Genomic DNA, 19,011 nt, shown 5'->3' on the forward strand with positions numbered 1-19,011 from the left:
GGCCGCGGCGGGGCCGGCAGCGCGCGGTACACGGAGGGCCGGGGGGCAGCGATAGGCGCCGGCCCCCGAGCGCGGACGGGAAGCACGAAGCTGAGGGAAGCGCAGGTGGGGTAGCGGCAGTCAGCTCTGCACCGGCCTCGCAGGAGGCAGGGCAGTCCTGCCCGCCGCACTCACTGCTACCGTGAGCAGGGCAACAGCGACCGGGTGACAAACCTGGACGTGCTTGTAGGATGCTGATAACCTCCTCAGTTCTTTTCCCATCATTCAGGTCCAGGTTAATACCTATGTTAATACCAAGGAGAAAGGGAGCTACATCTCTGGCTGGTGCCTCTGCTGGAAAAAAGAGAGCGAGGTTGGAAACCAGGCTCCTCTAAAGAAGATAAGTCTCCAAAAGTATTTGTATTGTGCCACAGGTTTCTAAGAGGGTGCCATTTTCCTGTGCATCACTGTTCTTTTTAAACTTCCCAGGAAAACAAGTGCAGTGCCTCACTGGAGCTGGCAGCCTCTACCTTGCACAAAGATGTATTTCCTGATGATGAGAGAAAGATACGTGAGCTGTTACTCTTCTCTGCACAGGGTTGTTTTTGTGTTTGTTTGTTTGGGGTTTTTTAATCCCACCGAGGGAAGAGGACCAAAAAAGGAGGAGTATTCACATCTATCTGTTTTCTTTCTTGGCTACCCATTTGAGTAATAGTTTGAAAATTGCCAATGTTCAATTAGAGTTACCCTTTCCAAACAGATGGCTAATTAAATGTTAATAGCATGAACAGGCAAAATGTTTTAAACACCATAAACCCCACAAATGTGTGAGACATTTTGAATGCTATAGCTGAGAGGTGAGGTAAAGCCAGAGCAATCTAGATGAGAGGACATCATGGTCAATAAGATCAAAGCTCTTGAATTTCTCTGGCATCTAATGAATTCCAACAGCATTATTATTTTTTTTAATCAGTCAAAACTCTCTTACAGTAGGAATGACTTTGACATGCCATGGTCCACCTGCCATTCAGTGTCAAGCACCTACAGCCAAAGACCTGGAAAATTACAATGGCTGTTTCCTAACCCATACCTGCAAATGATTTTCAGAAGCTACAGAGGCACAGGTACAGTATCACACCACAAAGGGAGTACTGAATGACCTTAAGTTTGATAAACCAAGAAGTTCCATGGCCTCTCATTATTCCTAGGTTGTTTTTTTTTTTCTTTCCTATTTGCTCCCCAGATTGCAGAACCCTGAAAGCCAGGGCAACCTTTTATTGTCTTCTGAGGCACCTGCAGAGGAAGTTTCAGGGCAGATAAATAAGACAGAAATGGGAGTGGGCTCTGTTCTTCTTACCCCTGCTCTTCAACAAGTCATTCACACATGAATTTCATGCAGCACCTGGCATTGCTTTTCAAACAGCTGTCAGTGCTTTGTAAGGGGCCATTGAAAGGGACTGTGATAAAGTTACCTTGCCACAGTCAAGCATTTCTCAGTAACTCAGCATACAAGATGGAGGCTTGATTAAACAGCAGGCAAAGAATGAAAAGCCCATCTAGAATTAGTGGCTGTAAGCTCTGGGAGTTAAATGTACTGTAGAGAACCAAAATTACATGACACAATAAAGAGACCTGGTTCAATAAGGCTTTTATTATCTTTCTGTACCCACACACCTTTGCAGAATATATCTAAAGTGCCAGCTCAATTTTCCCACCCATCTTGCTTTGGTATGGGATCAGTGCTGGGCGAACCTCCTCCTTCAGGAACTTTGCCACCTGTTCAAGAAAGACAGGGAAAAGAAAATGAGCAAAAATAGGTGGCCTGCCTTCTCCTCCTCATTCAGACCTGTTTTTCTCACTAGGGTCTCTTTCACAGAGCCACATAGCAGCCTGATATGTCCAGGGTCAAAAGTGTGAACCCTACAGGGAAGAAAGTCAAGAAACCCAAGGAAAATAAAAGAGAGAAATGTGTCTGCCTTAGTAGTATGCAGGGGTACATAATATGCACATTCTCTGGCATAAAACAGGACACAGCATTAAACATGTTGCTGCATTACAACCAGCAGGACCTGTAACTTCTTACCACTACTTACCTGTTGAGGAGCACGTCCAGTGAAAGAGGAGGGATCCAACAAGCTTTCAAGTTGTTTATGAATAGGGCTGAAGTAAGAATCAGCACGGACACGGTCAATGAAGTCATTATCACCTCCCTCTTGTTTCACAACAGCAGCTGCTTGCTGGGAGAGAACACGAATCTTCTCGTGGCAATCCTGTAGGAGCAGGGAGAAGAGGAGGGGAAAAGAAGGAAGTCATTCCAGTGCTACTGACGTCACATGTTCACCCCTTGTGTGGGAGGGAGAAACATCCATGGGTGCTGCACTGGACAGCATATAAATGAGACACAGCTTGGACTGCAGTATCTCATAGACCACTGTATTAAAACTAGATTTTCTTTATTCTTCCACATCTCCTTTATGAAACTAAACCAGTCTGAATGTCATATATGTTCCCTGTTCAATTATGCCACAAAATTATGACACTGGAATCCTTTACACTTCTTCACATTTTGCAGATACAGGTGTCACTATAGGGTGTTGTTTTTTTTCAGTTGTAAACAATGTAAAACATCTACAGATTTGGAAAAGAAAAAAGAATATGTCCAAATTAACAAGCAGTGAGGCTTATGTAAACCATGGCTTACATAAGGACAAACTGATGGAAAAGAATCCCACCTCACAGACCTGAAGGCTTTAAGACATTCTCTCCCGAATAACTCTTATATGGCACTAAGACTGGCAAAACCCTTACAATAACTGTTCTGAAAGACTTTCTAATCCCTTGACTTCCTGTGGAATCAGTCTGTAAAAACAAGGGAACCAAACTGCAAAATCAGATGCTCCATGATAGCCCTAAAATACAGTCATGTGGTTGCATTTACAGCCATGTATCAATCTTCTCTTACATATTTTCCTTGATCTATTTTCAGTTAAGAGGAAAATAATCCTTTCTCCTGCTTCCAAATGCTATCTTGCTCCAGCACTGACCTGTGTCATGTGAACAGATCTGTCTTCTGAATGTTTAGGGAAGGGTGCTGTTCAGTAGTGGGAAAAGAAAGTGAGCTTCTGTGCTATGAGGTTGGAAAGCACAGAAAATGTCCTGTTCCAGAGTTCTCAGCACATAAAAATGGAACATATGAACGTGAATATGAACAACTTTTACAAATGTACTAAACTCCATAGATTTTTAATTAAACAGCACAAGAAAGAAGGTAGGCCAATAATAAACACAAATGAAATTCACTCTTCAATCTAATCAAAAGAGAGAGGACTGTTCAAGTAGCTATGGGATAATTTAGAAAGGGAACCAGCTGAAAAGATAATGAAACTTATCCACATGGTGTGATCCTTAATATGTTTAGTTAGGAAACTTACTGACTGACCCAGTGACAAACATGAGAGACACGGGAAAAACAAACAAAAAATATGTTTCCTGACTAACATCATGGGTGAGTTGCCACAAGTGTTTCAGAGAACTAGAACCATATATTCTACACAAAGCTTCCAGCAAACACTGCCACTATTGCTATCTTGCAAGTTTAACCTCTGTCCCTTATGTGGCAATAATCATTAATGGAAAAAATTACTATCTTAAGGTAAGTGAAAATAAGCTGTTTTATTAAGATTTAAATTTGATTATCAGTTTTAAGTTGAATTATGAAATTAAATATGGAAATATAATCTAGTTGTGCCTGGATTTATTTATCAAGGAAAATATTTAATTTCAATTTGCTTGTACACAGAAAAGTGAATGAAGGACCAGAAACAAAGTTAATAATAAAAAGCACTATACTGAATTAGGGAAGAGTGTCATGTGAGTGAATGGTTTGGAATGGTCTTACTTGATTTTTTGTTAACATCACTGATTAATTCTTTTAATTTATAAGGTAGCCAACTGCCAATGTATTCTGTTTAAAGAAGCCTGGCCTGTGTTCCAAGTTCCTTCAGACATTTACAAAAGGAAAATGTCTACTAGTATCTAGTATAAAAATAGGTCTCTTTCTTCTCCAGCACAGTGAGCCAGATTAGCTCAAACACACAGTATTCCTAACAGAAAACATGGATCTCCACAATTGCTCTCCTGGTGGCTTTGCAGCACCAGTGTGATATTAAATAACTCTGTGGGAGTAGGTGGAGAACAAAGAAAGGTGAGACAGGGCAAAAACCCAGATACTTGGTTTCTCAGGACTCAAATGCCAGGCAGTGAACAAAGGTATTTTTGACTGCATTTGTACCTGACGATTGCCCCCTGCTTTCACCATCGCCATGATTATATTCTCTGTGGCCATAAATGGCAGCTCCTGACGGATCCTCCTCTCAATCACCTTGAACAAAACAAAAACAAAACAGAAATAAGAAACAGCATTATAGAAATTCTGTAAACTGGGACTCCCAGCAAAGTTTTCCTCTCCCTTTCAATCTCCAGGACTGGACAATGATGCAGAGATTATTTCTCTCTGTTAACTTAGCTCTGAAATTCCAGGTATTAAAGCTGATAATACTTAGAAGCTCTATCTTGTAAGGGACATTACTATGGAAAAGATGTACAATTATTCATGTTATGGGTTTTTTTTTTAACCTGTAGGTAAGTGACAGGACTGTATGAGATCTGTCTTTTGATGCTGAGTTCTACAGATCCGTGTAGCAGCTCAGTGAAAAAATATCCTCTGTGAAAAGTTTTGAATTTACTATCTTTTGGCTTCAGCAAGTACCCTTTGTATGTCTGCCCTGCAAACAGCGAGAGTATAGCAAGAATAGAGAGCAAAATTCAGAAACTATTTGGACTAGCAGATAAAAATGGAATCCTTTGAGTGGAATGATTTTTATACACTTTGGCATAGTTGCAGCCTTATTGAGGCAGTAGCACTGCACACATTATCTCCTCCTTTACCTTTGGATATACCACAAGTCCCTCGGAGATATTCTGCAGTGTACTCAGAATGATGTCAGCTGTGAGGAAAGCCTCAGCCAGACACACGCGCCTATGAAACACACATACCCAGGGTCCCAGTTAGCAAGAAAGGCCGTGTTCCAGCCTACCTCAGATCCAATTCTTTAGTTTCTGTAAATAATTCTCTAAATAACACTACTGTGGCCTTAAAGCTGGAACTGTTCTCCTTATGGGTACTGCTTGATGCTTAAATGTCACAACCAGGAAAGCTAAAAAACATAGCGGTAGCTCTCAAGCTGGGGAGAAAGGAGGTGGGTTTGGTTTGTATTATTACTATTGTTGTTATTATTATTATTGTCAGTAGAGGGAGAGAGAGGAAGAGAAAGGGTGAAGGCACACATATAAAGCTCCAAGATAATTCAGTGATTACACGGCTAGGAAACAGGAAAGCAAGTTAGAGAGCTAGCACACTTGTGAGTATCTTCCTGTGTTCTATCCCTCCCTCCAGAAGTAAGACTGCTGCACACTCACGCTGTGCCTGGCTGTGCTCAGTGGGGAACTTTCATAGCAATCCATACATTTAGTGGGGACTTCCTCCAACAGACCAGCTCCTGGTCATAGAGGAAGCTCCTGACAAAAAGAAAAGGAAGGAAAGGAGAGGAGTAGTGGGGACTGAGCTGTATCAGGCAAAAGGCTCTATGTCACAGTGCAGCAATTACAGCATGATCATCTGTGATAACAGTGCCATTCACCAGTCATAGCCCATTCTAAACTGTCATCTTTTTAAATATACTAGTACATGAAGTTTGTGTTACATTTAAGGCCCCCAGTTCTATCTCATTGTCTTAAAAAGGATTCTGCTGTTTGTAGGTTTATTGCATTTTCTCCTTTCAAAACACTGTAGCTTTAACAAGAAAAATCCAAGGCAGAGGATTATGAAGTGGTCAAATGACCCTTTCTATTAGATGAGATGAAAGAAAAATCTGAAGCATCCCACAACATCTCTCAACACTTGGTAGAGAATGGAAAATAAACGCACCGTATCAAGCAGTATCAAATTTCTTAAATTGTTTGTTGCTGCCTTTGCAGCTCTTTTCTTAACAATATTAGCAACTGTGGAGTAAAGTCCTTTTGGGAAAAGATGACATTTTAGGCAGACATTAGTTTATGGAGACATTTTTAAAATACCATTCTCATCAACAATCTCAACACCGGTTTATAGCCAAAACTGTTGCTCGTTGTTCCAAAAGCCCCACACCTTAGGAATCTAAAGACTTCTAAGATTCTAGGAGATCAAATTCTGCAACAAAAGACAACTTTGCAACTAAAACATTTCAAATGTAAATATGAGCTTTATGCAAATTTACTACTAACCAGGAAGTAGAAGCATTGAATTTAATTGCTGTCATTTCTTGATAATACTTGTAGATAACTTTGCTCCTCTATTTCGATCAAAATAGTCATAATGAAGAGTCAGAAAGCAATGTTTGCTGAGCAATTCCTGAAAGACCTGCACAGGTTTTCCTGAAACATTACTTAAAAATAATGTCTGTGCTCTGTCTTTAGGATCTGAACTTGTTTACTCACTGTTCTTTATTTCTTGTAAAGGATAACACTACAAACAGATTGGAATAAGTTTCTTTAGAGTATTTGGAGGGTTAAGGGTTTACAAATCAAATGCTGGATTATTCTTTAAGAAGTGAAGAAGAGCAGAGTCAAAATTCACATTCAAAACAGGGCGGAAAATTTGAGAAATGTGAATACTGTTAGACTATGCCACTTTGGTTTTTATTAAGCATGGCTTCTGCATCCCTTCCTCTCTCTACTGGTTTACTCTGCAGAAGATCATGACAAGAAAAAACCCCAACAGCTTTAATCTGATCTTGTATAGGAAACAAGTTTGTAGTCTCTAGAGTCTATTGAAACTGCTTTTCATCAAGATGGTAACTTGTAGTTTTAGTTCAAAAATAGTATTTTTTAAATACATCAAAGGGCCTTCCTGCCCAAAACCTGCAGAAATTGCTGCACTGCATGATCTAAACAAACCTGTTGGCACTGTCATCCAACGTTCGCTCAAACCACTGCACAGAGGCTGTTTGAAGGGGATCCAACACCAGAGTCATTAGGTGTCGAGCCAGGCTGCAGCAGCGTTCTGAACGCATTGGATTCCTCTTGTAAGGCATAGCACTTGAACCTGTGAAAGGAGAAAGAATGATGGGAGCAGGGCAACAGAAGTAGTACACTCAGACAGAAGAGATGAAGGTTCTCCCTTGGAAAAGAAAAATGTGTCAGGAATCATGTTTTCACTAAAGCCTCAAAATAGGATTTTGTAAGGACAAGACGGAATAAAGAAAAGTACACCACCATGTTTCTCCCCTTTAGTTTAGAAACACCCAAATGTGGGGAGAAAAAAGTGAGAAGACATTTTGCAGTTCTGCAAGACAGAAGAAGTACTACCTCATAAAAAGAACACATAGCCTTAACTTTTAATGCGGTAGTTAGCACCATCTCTCTAGGCTACCCCTAGCGATGTTGAAAACTTCATCCGCTCAATAATATTGTTCTTCAAAGTCAGATACTTACACTCTAGCTGTTGCACTGGTGAATGAGTATCAAAACCATCAACAGAATGTAGAATAGTTCAATGACTAAGGCTTCATTTGCCGATTCAATCCTATGCAACTGTTTAAGGGACCTGAACTTTCTTCCAGTCAAAAGTCAAATCTCATCCTCCTATTAATGTCAGAAACACATCACTGGTAAACTTCTGGCAAGGGTCCAGCCTAATTTTATTGTTCCAAACTTGCCTGTTTATAAAGACCAAAATGCTGAGTCAATGTGAAAACCTACAGCTCCAGTCAGCTTCAAGAGGAATGGAAAACACTAAATACTTCTCAGACACAAGTCTTCCTCTGTGGGGAATGGGGCATGCATGACTGCTCCTGCTCTCCCCCCAAACTCAGGAAGTGCATGAATACAAATCTGATTTTAATTACTTACTATGCAAAAACTTTTGGGTAAAGTGCCCTTTTTTTCTTTTCTGTTTTTTCCTTTTCTTTAAAAGGACTTAAAATACTAATAATGTCAAACCCCAGTTAATTTAAAGCAACCACTGCCACTGACATTTCTAAGTATCATTAAAAGGCTGCAGCAACATAAATGGAAAAATACATACACTGGTCTCTTACCAATCTGATCTTTCTCAAAAGGTTCCTCTATCTCCTTCAGGTTGGCCAAAAGACGAATGTCAGTACAGATCTAGAAAAAAATAAAACCAACCCATAAATTAACAAACAGAACCAAACTAACACACACCAGTATATGTATACTTCTGTTGGTGTTCTTGGAGTAGTGTTTTCATCTGTGTCTGAGAAGTAAACTGGGGGACACTGAAAAATTTGACCAGAAGACTGACAGTGCAATCATACTTCCTGGCCCAAGAAAACATGAGGAAGAATGCATGAGAATATAACAGGACTCCAAGAATGACAAATATTTGCAGAGAATGGAAGACAGACCAGGAGGGAACACTGAAAATGCATAACAAAATTACACAGTGATTTGCAAACACAGATAATGTGTGTTCACTGGGCAAGCCAGCCTACAAAAATAAAACAGAAGAATACCACAGCCCAAGAGAATGAGGGAGGGAAGAGAGATAAATCAATGAAAAGCATCCACAAGGACAGAGTAACACCATTATCAGAGAAGCAATTAACTAGGAACAAATGGTGAAATATAAAAACGCCATACACCACTAGGAAAGACATTTAGTTTAATTGGATCAATTTAGCATAGATTAGGCTAACATCTGGTGTGGGATTTGTTAACCCATCTTAGAATCTGCTCAGTAAACTTGCTTTATTTGCCACTGGTCTTAAGATCTTTGAGGTCTGATTACTAGATATGTACCCAGGGGTGAATTTGCATGATCACAAAGAGAACAGCTAAACAAGGAATAACAATTAATATTTCTTGAGAAGAGCATCCTGCACTATAAGCACCTTCTCTTCACAATCTAAAATGTTTTCCACTCTTCCCAGTGTATACAAAGAGGGTGCTCACCTTGTGTATAGATGCCCCCAGACTGGCCAGCACAGACAGGACTTCAATATCCACTTTGCGACTATAGGTTTGCCCTGTGACCATATAAGCCCTAGAAATAAGCACAGAAGGTGAGTTCTTCAGACGGGTACAGTGGCAGTGCAAAACTCTGAACAAGGAGTGACATAGTTCTTAAAATGGAGGGCTGTCACTCTGCCCTGATGAGAACAATTCTGGATTCAGGCTGTCAGTTTCTTAAGGCAGCATGCAGATGGCAGAGAGAAAACCAGAGGAAGAACTGACAGCCATGTTTTGACAGGAAAACAAGTAGAAGCAGCCTGTTTAGAATGTGAAGTTTCCTGCAGGAAGCTGCAATTGGGAATGGAAGATGGCAAGGGGAGATAAGTCAACAGCAGCACAGATGTCAGTTTGGCAGCGAGAGAAAGCTAGGCCAGAGACAGTAGGAGTCACACTTTGCTAATGCCAGATATAGGTGACTAAGTATGCTTGTTACATACCGTTTAAATCCTGCCTTTGCAGTCACTAATCTGTCCAGCTCTTCAACCTCAGGGTGAAGAAAAAAACCAAAACAAACAACTCAGAATGCAATAACTCAGGAAGGTCAGCAACAGTCAGAAGGATCCTCTGCTGTTCTCAGCTTACTGTCAACAGAAGCTGTACTTGCTGGGAAGCCTCCCATCCCCACATTCTGCTCACTTCCACACAGGGCCTTGTCAGTGAGCCCCAGAGGAATCACAGTGCTCTTGTGAATCTGTTGCCAGAATCAACATGTTCTGCCAACGAGAACAGCATTCCAGAGGGTAGAATTGCCAAAACTGTAAGTCTATGCCCCGGGCTGTCTGACTTACTTTACTATGGTCTCCCTCAAAGAGCTGCAAAAAACTGGCTTGAGTGCCGGTGGTGCCTTTGACACCCCGAAAGCGCAGGTCATCCCGAGCCCGCTCCAGGTTCCGCAGATCCATGCACAAGTCCTGAATCCACAAGCAGCAGCGCTTCCCCACAGTGGTGAGCTGTGCAGGCCTGAAAACAACAAAGAACAGAACGTGATGCATTGATAATTTGCACAGCAACTCCACAAGGACCACAGTTTGCTTTTGAGTCTGCCGTTAAGAGCTCCCTTTTGGTTAGCGTCTGACTCCTTTAAGCAGAGATTGGAAAGATGTGGCTTACACCAGTAAATGTACTGAAGATATGATCACTCTTTTGAGAAATTAAAAGCATAGAACCATAGAATGGTTTGGATTGGAAAGGACCTTAAAGCTCATCCAGTTCCAACCCCCTGCCACGGCAGGGACACCTTCCACTAGACCAGGTTGCTCCAAGCCCCTGTGTCCAGCCTGGCCTTGAACACTGCCAGGGATGGGGCAGCCACAGCCTCTCTGGGCACCCTTGTGCCAGTGCATGGGGGCTAGAAGTGGATGATCTTAAGGCCCCTTCCAACCCAAACCATTCTGTGATCCTGTGTTACCAGACTTCCCGGGAACCTGTCCGTCTTCCCGCCCCTCCGCTGGCAGAGGGCGCCCCCTGCCGGCCCGCGCGGAGAGAAACCAGTGGTATGGGAGAAACGGGGCGGGGCTGCATCTATCCCCCTGTCCTCCCACCCAGTTCTGTTCGCCCCGGGCACAGGCGGTATCCTGGCCAGCTTACAGCACCCCTGCCAATTTCTCAGTGCAGAAACATCTGTGTCCACGTTGTGAGTTTAAATGATTCCTCTTAAGGGACTGCTCCTTCTTATTTATAAAACAGGATTCCTCAGTGTCTGGCCAAACATACAGTAATTAACATTTTCTGGCAAGACCTCCGCTTTGAAATAAGTATCTGCAAGCTTCAACCACACTGTACCCTTGCAAATCCTTTGAGAAAAATGGGGAGATTATGGAGGACTGAGAAGCTGAAATATTTCAAATTATCCACATAAGCTCCAAAGACAACCTTCACATTATTGCAAAAAAAAAAAGCATATGCACATAAACAAAGTGCTCCTGATTAAGCTCAGGCATGAACAGGAAGCACACAAGATGTGGAAGCACAGACTGGTCATCCAGGAAGAATACAGAGTAACTGCTCAGCACCATAGGGATGGGGCTAGAAAAGCTGAAGCCCACCAGGATCTGCATGAGGTGAGATGTGAAAGGCAACAAGAAAGGGCTTTCCAAATATGTAAGCAGGAAAAAGGAAAGCCAGGGAAAACATGGACCTGTTCATAAATGGGGCAGAGACCTTGATGACAAAATACACAAAAAAGGCTGAGGTATCAATGCTTCCTTCACCTTAGTTTTTATGACTTTGCCTTGCATACACTTCTTGAATACTCCTTTGTTCTCTTTCCAAAAGCCAAGGTAAAACTCAGCTCAGAGAACACTCCTCCAAAAAAGTGTACATGAAGAGGGACCTAGGACTAGAGCTGATGGAGCTGACATTGCATATACAGCAAAAAAATTAACTGGATACCTGACTCAAGGCTCTCACTCTCCTTTGGCAGAAATTCTGAAGTGCCAGACAGTCTGACATGACCTGTGCTTAAGTTCCCTGCCTCTCATGTTCCATATCACCAAGGCAGAAGATCCAGGTTTACTTCAAGATGTATAGTTTTATGCCTCTGAAAGCAAACTATCTTCATGAAGCAGTAGATTAATCTACACCAACAACAGACCAGTCTAGATCTCATGGTCCTTTGACTCACTAGTCTGCCTTAATCCTGTCTATTCCATTCCAGTCTAGTCTATTTTTCTATTTCTTTTTCTATTCTATTCTATCCTAAAAGCAGTCAATGTCAGAAATGCTGCACAAGACATGTCAGTTTCCCGAAAAACAGAAAACAGTATAATCCTGTTAAGCAGAAATTTTTCCTGATTCCTCCCAGGGAGCCATATAGGGATGTACGAAAACAGGTGGATTTTCATCCCTTTAGAGGAAAGTTTCAGCTATAGAGACAGAGTAGCTGTAGTAAAAAGTAGCCAGGAACAAACCTGTTTAAGCTGCAGATAAAACTAACCTGACAGAAAAACCTAAAAAAATGTGACTGAAAGACAGGCTTACTGCAACTCCCAGCCACGCTCTCTGAAACAGCGCAAAACATCTGTGTTGGCCAGGAAGTCGTTCTTTATGAAGCTGTGTTAAGACAACTACTGACAGCTAGTCAAAGTAACAGCTCAATTTCTGAGACAAGCCTGGAATTAGGAACATACTTCTTTTCTGAACCACTAGCAATGTCTTAATGATGTCCAGCAGTACCAGCTGCCAGTGGTAAGAGACAGGAAAAAGAAGGATGAAAGAAAGCCATAGCAGGTCAATTTAGGCAAAGCAAAGTCAACAAAATGAAAGCAAAGGCTGATGGCTACTTACTGGTAGTGAGTGAAGCCCAAAGTAGGTAGGTCAGCATACTTCTCAGCAAAGTCGGCCAGCCGGCTGATCACCCTTGCAAGCTGGTGGGTGCAGAGAGGATAGGTAAGAGGTGGAACGAGAGAAAAACCACACAGCAGAAGCTAGCATGCTTAAGCATAACAGCATTATGAGAGAAAGGGGAGGGAAAAAATTGTGCAGCCCTTGTATACTCCTCTAATTGCTGAATATCACGTGTTTCACTTTTTCATGGCATGCACGTAATTACTGCTTGCTACAAAACTCAAGCAAGAGACAATACAAGTGGCTGGACTGCAGCTCAAACTAGTCTAGTCCTCACGCCCAACCTAATACTGCAGTTGGTTTATCCCTGGGTACTTTCTGTACTCCTGGAATTGGTCAGAAATAAAGCTGCTTTGTGGATAATTGACACAGGGCAAAATGGGTTCTAAGACATTCAGGTAATAGACAACACTACACACCCACTATATTTGACCTCAGAAAACTGTATTATATAGCTTCTTGAATGCTGATGCACTCCTAGGAATATAGTCAAGAGGATGCCTAAGCTGACCCTGAAAGCAATGCAGTTGTTTTCTAAAACTAGTATCCATGTTACAGATAAACAAGGAGTTGCTTATAATACCCATGCTGGGCAAAGATGCGTTCAGGAAGGACTTGAGAAAAGAAAGGCAGGTAACTGTTCACTTGAGAATAACCCAAACAGACAATCTCCTCCTAGCTTCCCAGCAAGGCTTAGGAAAATAAAAATTAAATACAGTCTATTCACTGGATGTCAGTGCTGCCCACTTCTGAGACACTGCACAATCACCTTCTCACCTTGGGTAGCAGCAGGTCAAACCCATCACGGAGGACAATCAGGTCCTGAAGAAAAGGAAAGAAAGGAAGTTTGGGCCTTGTCTGAAGGACCAGACACAATGACTTATCTTGGAGAGGACACATAGTTAAAATACGCTTTACCCACCCAAACATCTCTTCTTAAAAATGAAAGCTGTTTTCCTTCTTGTACCAAATCTTGAACCGAACTTGCTTATGACAAAAATGGTGGCCCCATCATTGCTCCTTCTTTACTATCCATAGAAAAATCATACTGGGCAGCAAAAATACCATTTCCACTGACTGGGTCAGGATGCCCATGGAATGACAGACTAAATCATTCATCCTGAGCGCAAAAAGCAGGCACCATAGGCTAAAGACAACAGGAAAGTAAGTGGACTGATCATGCAGCAGTCATCTCTACTCCTGCTTTAGAGACAGATACAGCTAGGTGCAAGTGTCACAAGAAAGGTGCCATTACCTAAAAGCCAAACAGGCTTGCAAAGGAGTAGGGTGAAAATAATCATGCAGCAGCTTCTTGTAGGACAAAAGTGGTTGTGAAGTTGCAATGACTTGGGACACAGGGGAACAGCAAATAAATACTGAGAAATTTAGTTTTCATTAAATTAGGTTTTTCATCAACATTTTACAGCTCTATAGAGCAGTGGTACTTCCTTTTTCACTTAACACACTCATCCATTCTCTTGGATGCTTTTATTTAAAGCTTTGGAAAGCTTTATTTTTATTTAGTACCCTGAACTAATACAGTAGTTCCATGCAGCTCATGGGCTGTGTGTATCAAAAGTGGCCTTGCTTTCTAAGTCAGTGAACTCTTGTCCTGCTGGCATAACTGACACTTTCCATGTTTCTGCACGCTTTTGCAACTCACTGTCTCTTATCTCCTTGAATATTTAACATGCAAGCAGAGCTTAGGGAACAGTTATTTTCCAGACAGATTTTCCTTCATCACAAAAGAAAGAAGGCAAGAATAATTTGCCTTTCTAGGGTAGCTAGGATAAAGAGGAATTAACTTCAACAGTAAACCTAATAAAAATGTCTGAAAAAATCTATTTAATGTTATAACGAAAAGTTGATAAAGAGTTATCAAGTAAGTAGCTGTAGCTTTGTTTTGTCCAGCTCTGCAGGCAGGAAACTGAATGCATTTTGTTACCGTATTATCCCCTACATAACAGGAAGTTGCTCCAAGGTGAATGATTGCTGCAGCTTTTGGACAGCAGTGGGCAAATGTGTGAACATGGGCCATCACATCGTGACGCAGCTTCTTCTCTTCCTCTGCTGCCATCTTGAAGTCAATGTTGTCCAGATTGGCTTCCATCTCCTGTATCTGCTCATCTGTGATAGGAAGCCCAAGTGACTGCAAGAGGAAAAGAGCTTTCTATTTCTCTCTGTCTTTAAGAGACAATTCAAATTGAGACAGAAGCTAAACAGGTAATTTGCTCCCATATGACATCTCAGGGAAGCATGGCAATTTGGCATAATTAAGAGCTGTAACATTCTACGGTTTACATTCAATTTAACATTAAATTCTAGGGTTCTCCAATGGGATAGGATGGTCCTCTTGGGCTTCATACTTTCCTCAGTCATGTACCATCCCTGTGACAACTACGAAAATTAAGCTGAGAAAAAAATGTCTGTTCCTGATAACGAGAGTTTGAAAGTCCCACAATGAACTTGGCATTATTTCCTTTTCCTAGTTAAAATGCTATTGCCTTGTGCATTGGTAATTAGAATTCACTAGCCAGAAAGCTTCAAGGATAAAAAGTATTTCAAAAGCTGGTTCTGTTTATAACCAAACTGACTGACAACATGGTTTGCAGATGTGGAATCTGGAACTAGAGAAGACAAATTATGTGAAGCAGATGTGTCTTCAAGGTCTTCATCAGATAATTGGTACTCATACAACTTAAAATGTAATGCCGCAAGTGTATACACAACCAGGAACAAAAGGAACAGAATACCAACCATAAAGGTTTTCTGCCTGATCCAGTTTCCAGTGAAAATAATTTTCCAGTTCTTATTTCACATATTCTAAGTGGACTACTTGAAGATCTCTCTTGTAAGTCATTGAAACTATTTGCCTGGCCCTGTTCTTTACCTAAAACTTTATCACTAAACTGCACATTCCCTCTCTTACTAGTTTCCTGCAGCTTTTGGAAAACCTATGGTTAGATATTCCTACTATTCTGATTCACTGCAGGAGTAAGCACTGTCCAGAGTTCATTCATTACTTTATTTTCTTTTAATGCATCCAAAATGAAATATTGTGTATCTTCAATAATGACACTAAGAAACTGCTTATATCTGTAACTGACCACTGACAGAGCTGACAGGTGCTGAGAGTAACTGACTCTTCCTCCTGCAGTCCAGAGCTGACATCAGAAAACAAACTCATCTAGAATGAGGAGACAGATAAAAATAGCAAACTCCTTCCCACTACAAAAAGGGTGCAAGATCTGTCTCTGCTTTCTGGGAACAAAACTCTAAGGTGGCAATGGCAGGGAAAGCAAGGGTCAAGAGACAGGGGAATCACAAGTTCAAGGCTTGGAAAATTGTTGAAAAACTGGCAGTCTCAGCAGCTTGCTTTTCTCATCTTGGATAAGCTGCGTAAAGTATCTTGTTCTTGAACAGAAGAAGAAGGGGTGATTATGTGCTGGAATTGATACAACAATGTTTAGGCAATCACGCTTTGAACAGGCAAAGCTTCTTAAGCATATATTCTTGGTACTGACACTTTCTACCTTCGGTGAGATCTGCAACAACTCACTCCAGCAGTTCAGTCGTGACAATACCGAGCATGTGGCATTTCAGAGGGCAACTCCTATTTAACACAACTGTATAATTACATCTTCAGCTTCTAAAATGTCCCATTTGCTGCAGCATGCTATTGATAAGGCCACTGCAGTGGTATGATTCTTTAAGAATAAACACAATAATGACCCTGTGCACTGCTTGTTTATTCTCCAGCATGGTGTTTCTCTGCCCTCATACTAACAGTCAGACCTAGTGTTTGGATTGCTTCCAGACAAAAAAATGGAAACTGAAGGACTGTACAAAACAAATGAGCAACTATTGAGTCTGAAAGCTAAAGATGCCAGAATGAATGGTGGTTTTGTGTTGTTCTTTTTTGGGGGGATGTATTACAGCTTTTTCACTGTCAAAAACCTAATATGAGACTTCCTCCCAGTCACAAGGAGTCAAGTTACGGCATCTTGAAGACTGACTGTCTCAGCTAGAAGGGCTGTACTCATATTCTTCATTGGTACCAAAGTCAAGAAAGTTTATCTTAAACTACATTTTAAAAACGTTAACTCTGTAGCCTCTGTTAACTGTTTACAATCATATGGTCATACTCTCTGTTGCTGCTTCCTACTAGCTGAACTGCTATCAATCTTTTGTGCTCTCACAGGTTCTTTTATGGCATTTGGCCTGTCAGAAACATCATAAGCATTTCTGGGTAACTGTTCTGCTCACTTCAGCCAAAAGTAAACTGATCTCAGAAACCAGGGCCACCACAAACAGCTGGCTGCAGGTGAATGGGGTGGTCCAGTTGGAACGGACTGACAGCAATGGGATTGCACGAAAGAGTTCTCACCAGCCACACCTCCTGAAAAGCAAACAGCCGAGTGCTTCAGCAGGTCACCAGTGTTCTCTCAGAACACTGAACACCTCCCACAAAAACTGCTTAGCAAAGCTTTTACAAAGCTAATCTCACAAAAAAAGGACAAAAGTACAAGGGGGAGGGCATGAGATAAGATTGCAGATGGGTGGATGACAGGAGGATTGCGTACGAACGGTTGTGTAAAACTGTGCTTGCACACCCCCCTACCCTCGACTCCTTCGCCCCCCAAGGACAGCCAGAGCCTGAAAACTGCTCTGGTCAATGTCCTCCCGCTCACGCCGGGCAGACCCGGGCCGTTGCTCGCTACCATTTCCCGGGGAGACACGCCGGCCGGTTCCCATCGGTTCCGGCCCCTCAGACACACCGAGCACGCACCTGCCGCAGCCTGAGGGGAAGACACTCCGCCATGGCAGTCCCCGCTTTCCCCCTAGAGCCAGCCCTCATCCTCCGCCAGCGAACGGGGTGTCCCCGTCCCGCCGTTACCTTTTCGGCCTGGGCGAGGTAGAGCCAGAGGCGCCGCCAGGTGCCGAACTTCTTCCTCTCGCTGAAGTTGAAGCCCATCTCAGGGCTGGCGTACCGCGACACCAGCGGGGAGCGGTACCGCGCCAGGCCGTCCTCCTCAGCACCGCAGGTGGCCATCACAGCGCCGGAACGACCACAGCCACGAAGGGGCTGAAGGCCCCCAGGCACCGCGGGATAAGGGCGAGCAGCGGTTCCGCCCCCGCGTCGGGAGGAGGCCCCGCCCACAGCGCTGAAGGCGCCCCCTGACGGCTGGAGGCCGCGCGTGGTGCGATGGCAGCAAAGATGGCGGCGAAGACACAGGGTAAATAAAGGAGCAGCAAACGCGGGTATTAAATGCTTAGCAGCCAAACACATTTATTAGTCCTTTTCTTTTTTTTTCTTTTTCTTTTTTTTTTTCCAGGAACCCAAAAATATTTTGTAGTTATAATGTAAGCAACTGAGTTGCACATAATACAATCATATCTTTCAGAAAAAAAAAGAAATTAAACATAAAATAAAAACAAAACAACGAAATAAAAAGCTGTTTAAAAGCCAAAAGAAAAACCTTCAGAAAACTTATATAAGTATTACACCATCTCTCAGTATGAATGAAATGACGACGACTTAATTCCTTATAACTCTTGTCACACTCCAATAAAACATCACCCTTTTGTTTGTTGTTTTTTTTTTCTTTTTCTTTTTTTCTCTAAATCCAGCATGAGAAATACAGTACCTGCTATGGCAAAAATACACATAAAATGCAACATTTCAGCTTATTTGTACATTAGTAGAGTTTAAACATTTTACTGTTGTTTTTTTCTTTTTTTTTTTTTACGTGAACCAGTGATTTTAAGTACCACTATACTAAAAGTAAAATAAAAATATAGAAAAGGAGGATAAGGGGGGAGGGGGAGGGCAGCCAGCCATACAAGAGCACCTTCTAAAAAGTGCTGAGTTTCTGTGTCCATGGAAAACCCCTCAGGAAGTTCAAACTTAGGAAGTTCAAACAAGCATATGGGATGGAAATGAAGATGAAACCTGGATATGTGAGACACTGCATCATCTCCTCTATGTTCTCCCCGTTTGTCCTGTAATTTTCTTTACTGCACACCAGAGAAGGAGGGGAGAAACCAGAGCTATGGAAGAGTTTAGTGAAGGAAGCCATTTCAAGTATAAGAAAAAAAAATAAACACTTAATAGGTAACTTGCAAATAGAATCAATATACACACAGCCACTATCTTTATTATTACAATGTCTGCTTCTGGGGGACAGTGTTTCAGGCAAGAGGACTTGAGCTGTACCTTCCTGTTACCTATTTATGTGCAAAGTAGAAAAGCTGCCTTTTCTAATCCAGCTGTTTTGGACATCACTGATTTTCTGTTCTGCAACCTCCTCCCCCTATTTTGTAAGGACAAGGGAAGGTGGCATTGTTTTACCAAGAAGACTAGATGAAATGAATCTATTTCTCCATTCCTCTTCCACCCTTCTCCCATTATTTGTTGGCAATGAAGAGAAACTCACCAAATATCAGATGCCCACCATTAGCCAGTCCTGAACAGGTAGAAGGCATTCACCTTTGTAAACATAATCCCTTATGTTTGTGGAACTCAAAGCAGCATTTCACATCTCCATCCAACTGGTGGAGATTAAAATAGATCAGAATGCTCCCCCATCACTGCTTTTCCTCCTCCCCTTCCCC

At 42.0% G+C, this 19,011-nt stretch overlaps 2 protein-coding genes and 1 long non-coding RNA gene across 3 annotated transcripts in view; 1 reads left to right on the forward strand and 2 right to left on the reverse strand.

The window, feature by feature from the left end:
• SGSM3 (small G protein signaling modulator 3) overlaps nucleotides 1-287 on the reverse strand; it is a 33,677-nt gene extending 33,390 nt beyond the window's left edge. The window contains exon 1 of the mRNA XM_031050007.2: nucleotides 214-287. The gene's annotated coding sequence lies outside the window, so the exon portion shown is untranslated. The remainder of the gene's footprint in view (nucleotides 1-213) is intronic.
• Nucleotides 152-2,435, forward strand: LOC115946707 (uncharacterized). Its single transcript, XR_004080753.2, has 2 exons — nucleotides 152-1,103; nucleotides 2,207-2,435. It is a non-coding gene; the product is annotated as an uncharacterized lncRNA (long non-coding RNA).
• On the reverse strand, nucleotides 1,611-17,540 carry ADSL (adenylosuccinate lyase). The gene is made up of 13 exons (XM_005150332.3): nucleotides 17,294-17,540; nucleotides 14,342-14,545; nucleotides 13,174-13,218; nucleotides 12,337-12,416; nucleotides 9,840-10,011; nucleotides 9,489-9,535; nucleotides 8,992-9,082; nucleotides 8,115-8,184; nucleotides 6,973-7,120; nucleotides 4,927-5,017; nucleotides 4,271-4,360; nucleotides 2,073-2,249; nucleotides 1,611-1,755 (listed from the first exon to the last, which is right to left on the reverse strand). The coding sequence occupies exons 1-13, from the start codon at nucleotides 17,447-17,449 to the stop codon at nucleotides 1,669-1,671; spliced, it is 1,458 nt and encodes a 485-aa protein (XP_005150389.1). The 5' UTR covers nucleotides 17,450-17,540; the 3' UTR covers nucleotides 1,611-1,668.
• Nucleotides 17,541-19,011: the final 1,471 nt, after the last annotated feature.

Source organism: Melopsittacus undulatus, chromosome 5, assembly GCF_012275295.1.
Source record: "Melopsittacus undulatus isolate bMelUnd1 chromosome 5, bMelUnd1.mat.Z, whole genome shotgun sequence".
Classification (NCBI taxonomy): Eukaryota; Metazoa; Chordata; class Aves; order Psittaciformes; family Psittaculidae; genus Melopsittacus; species Melopsittacus undulatus.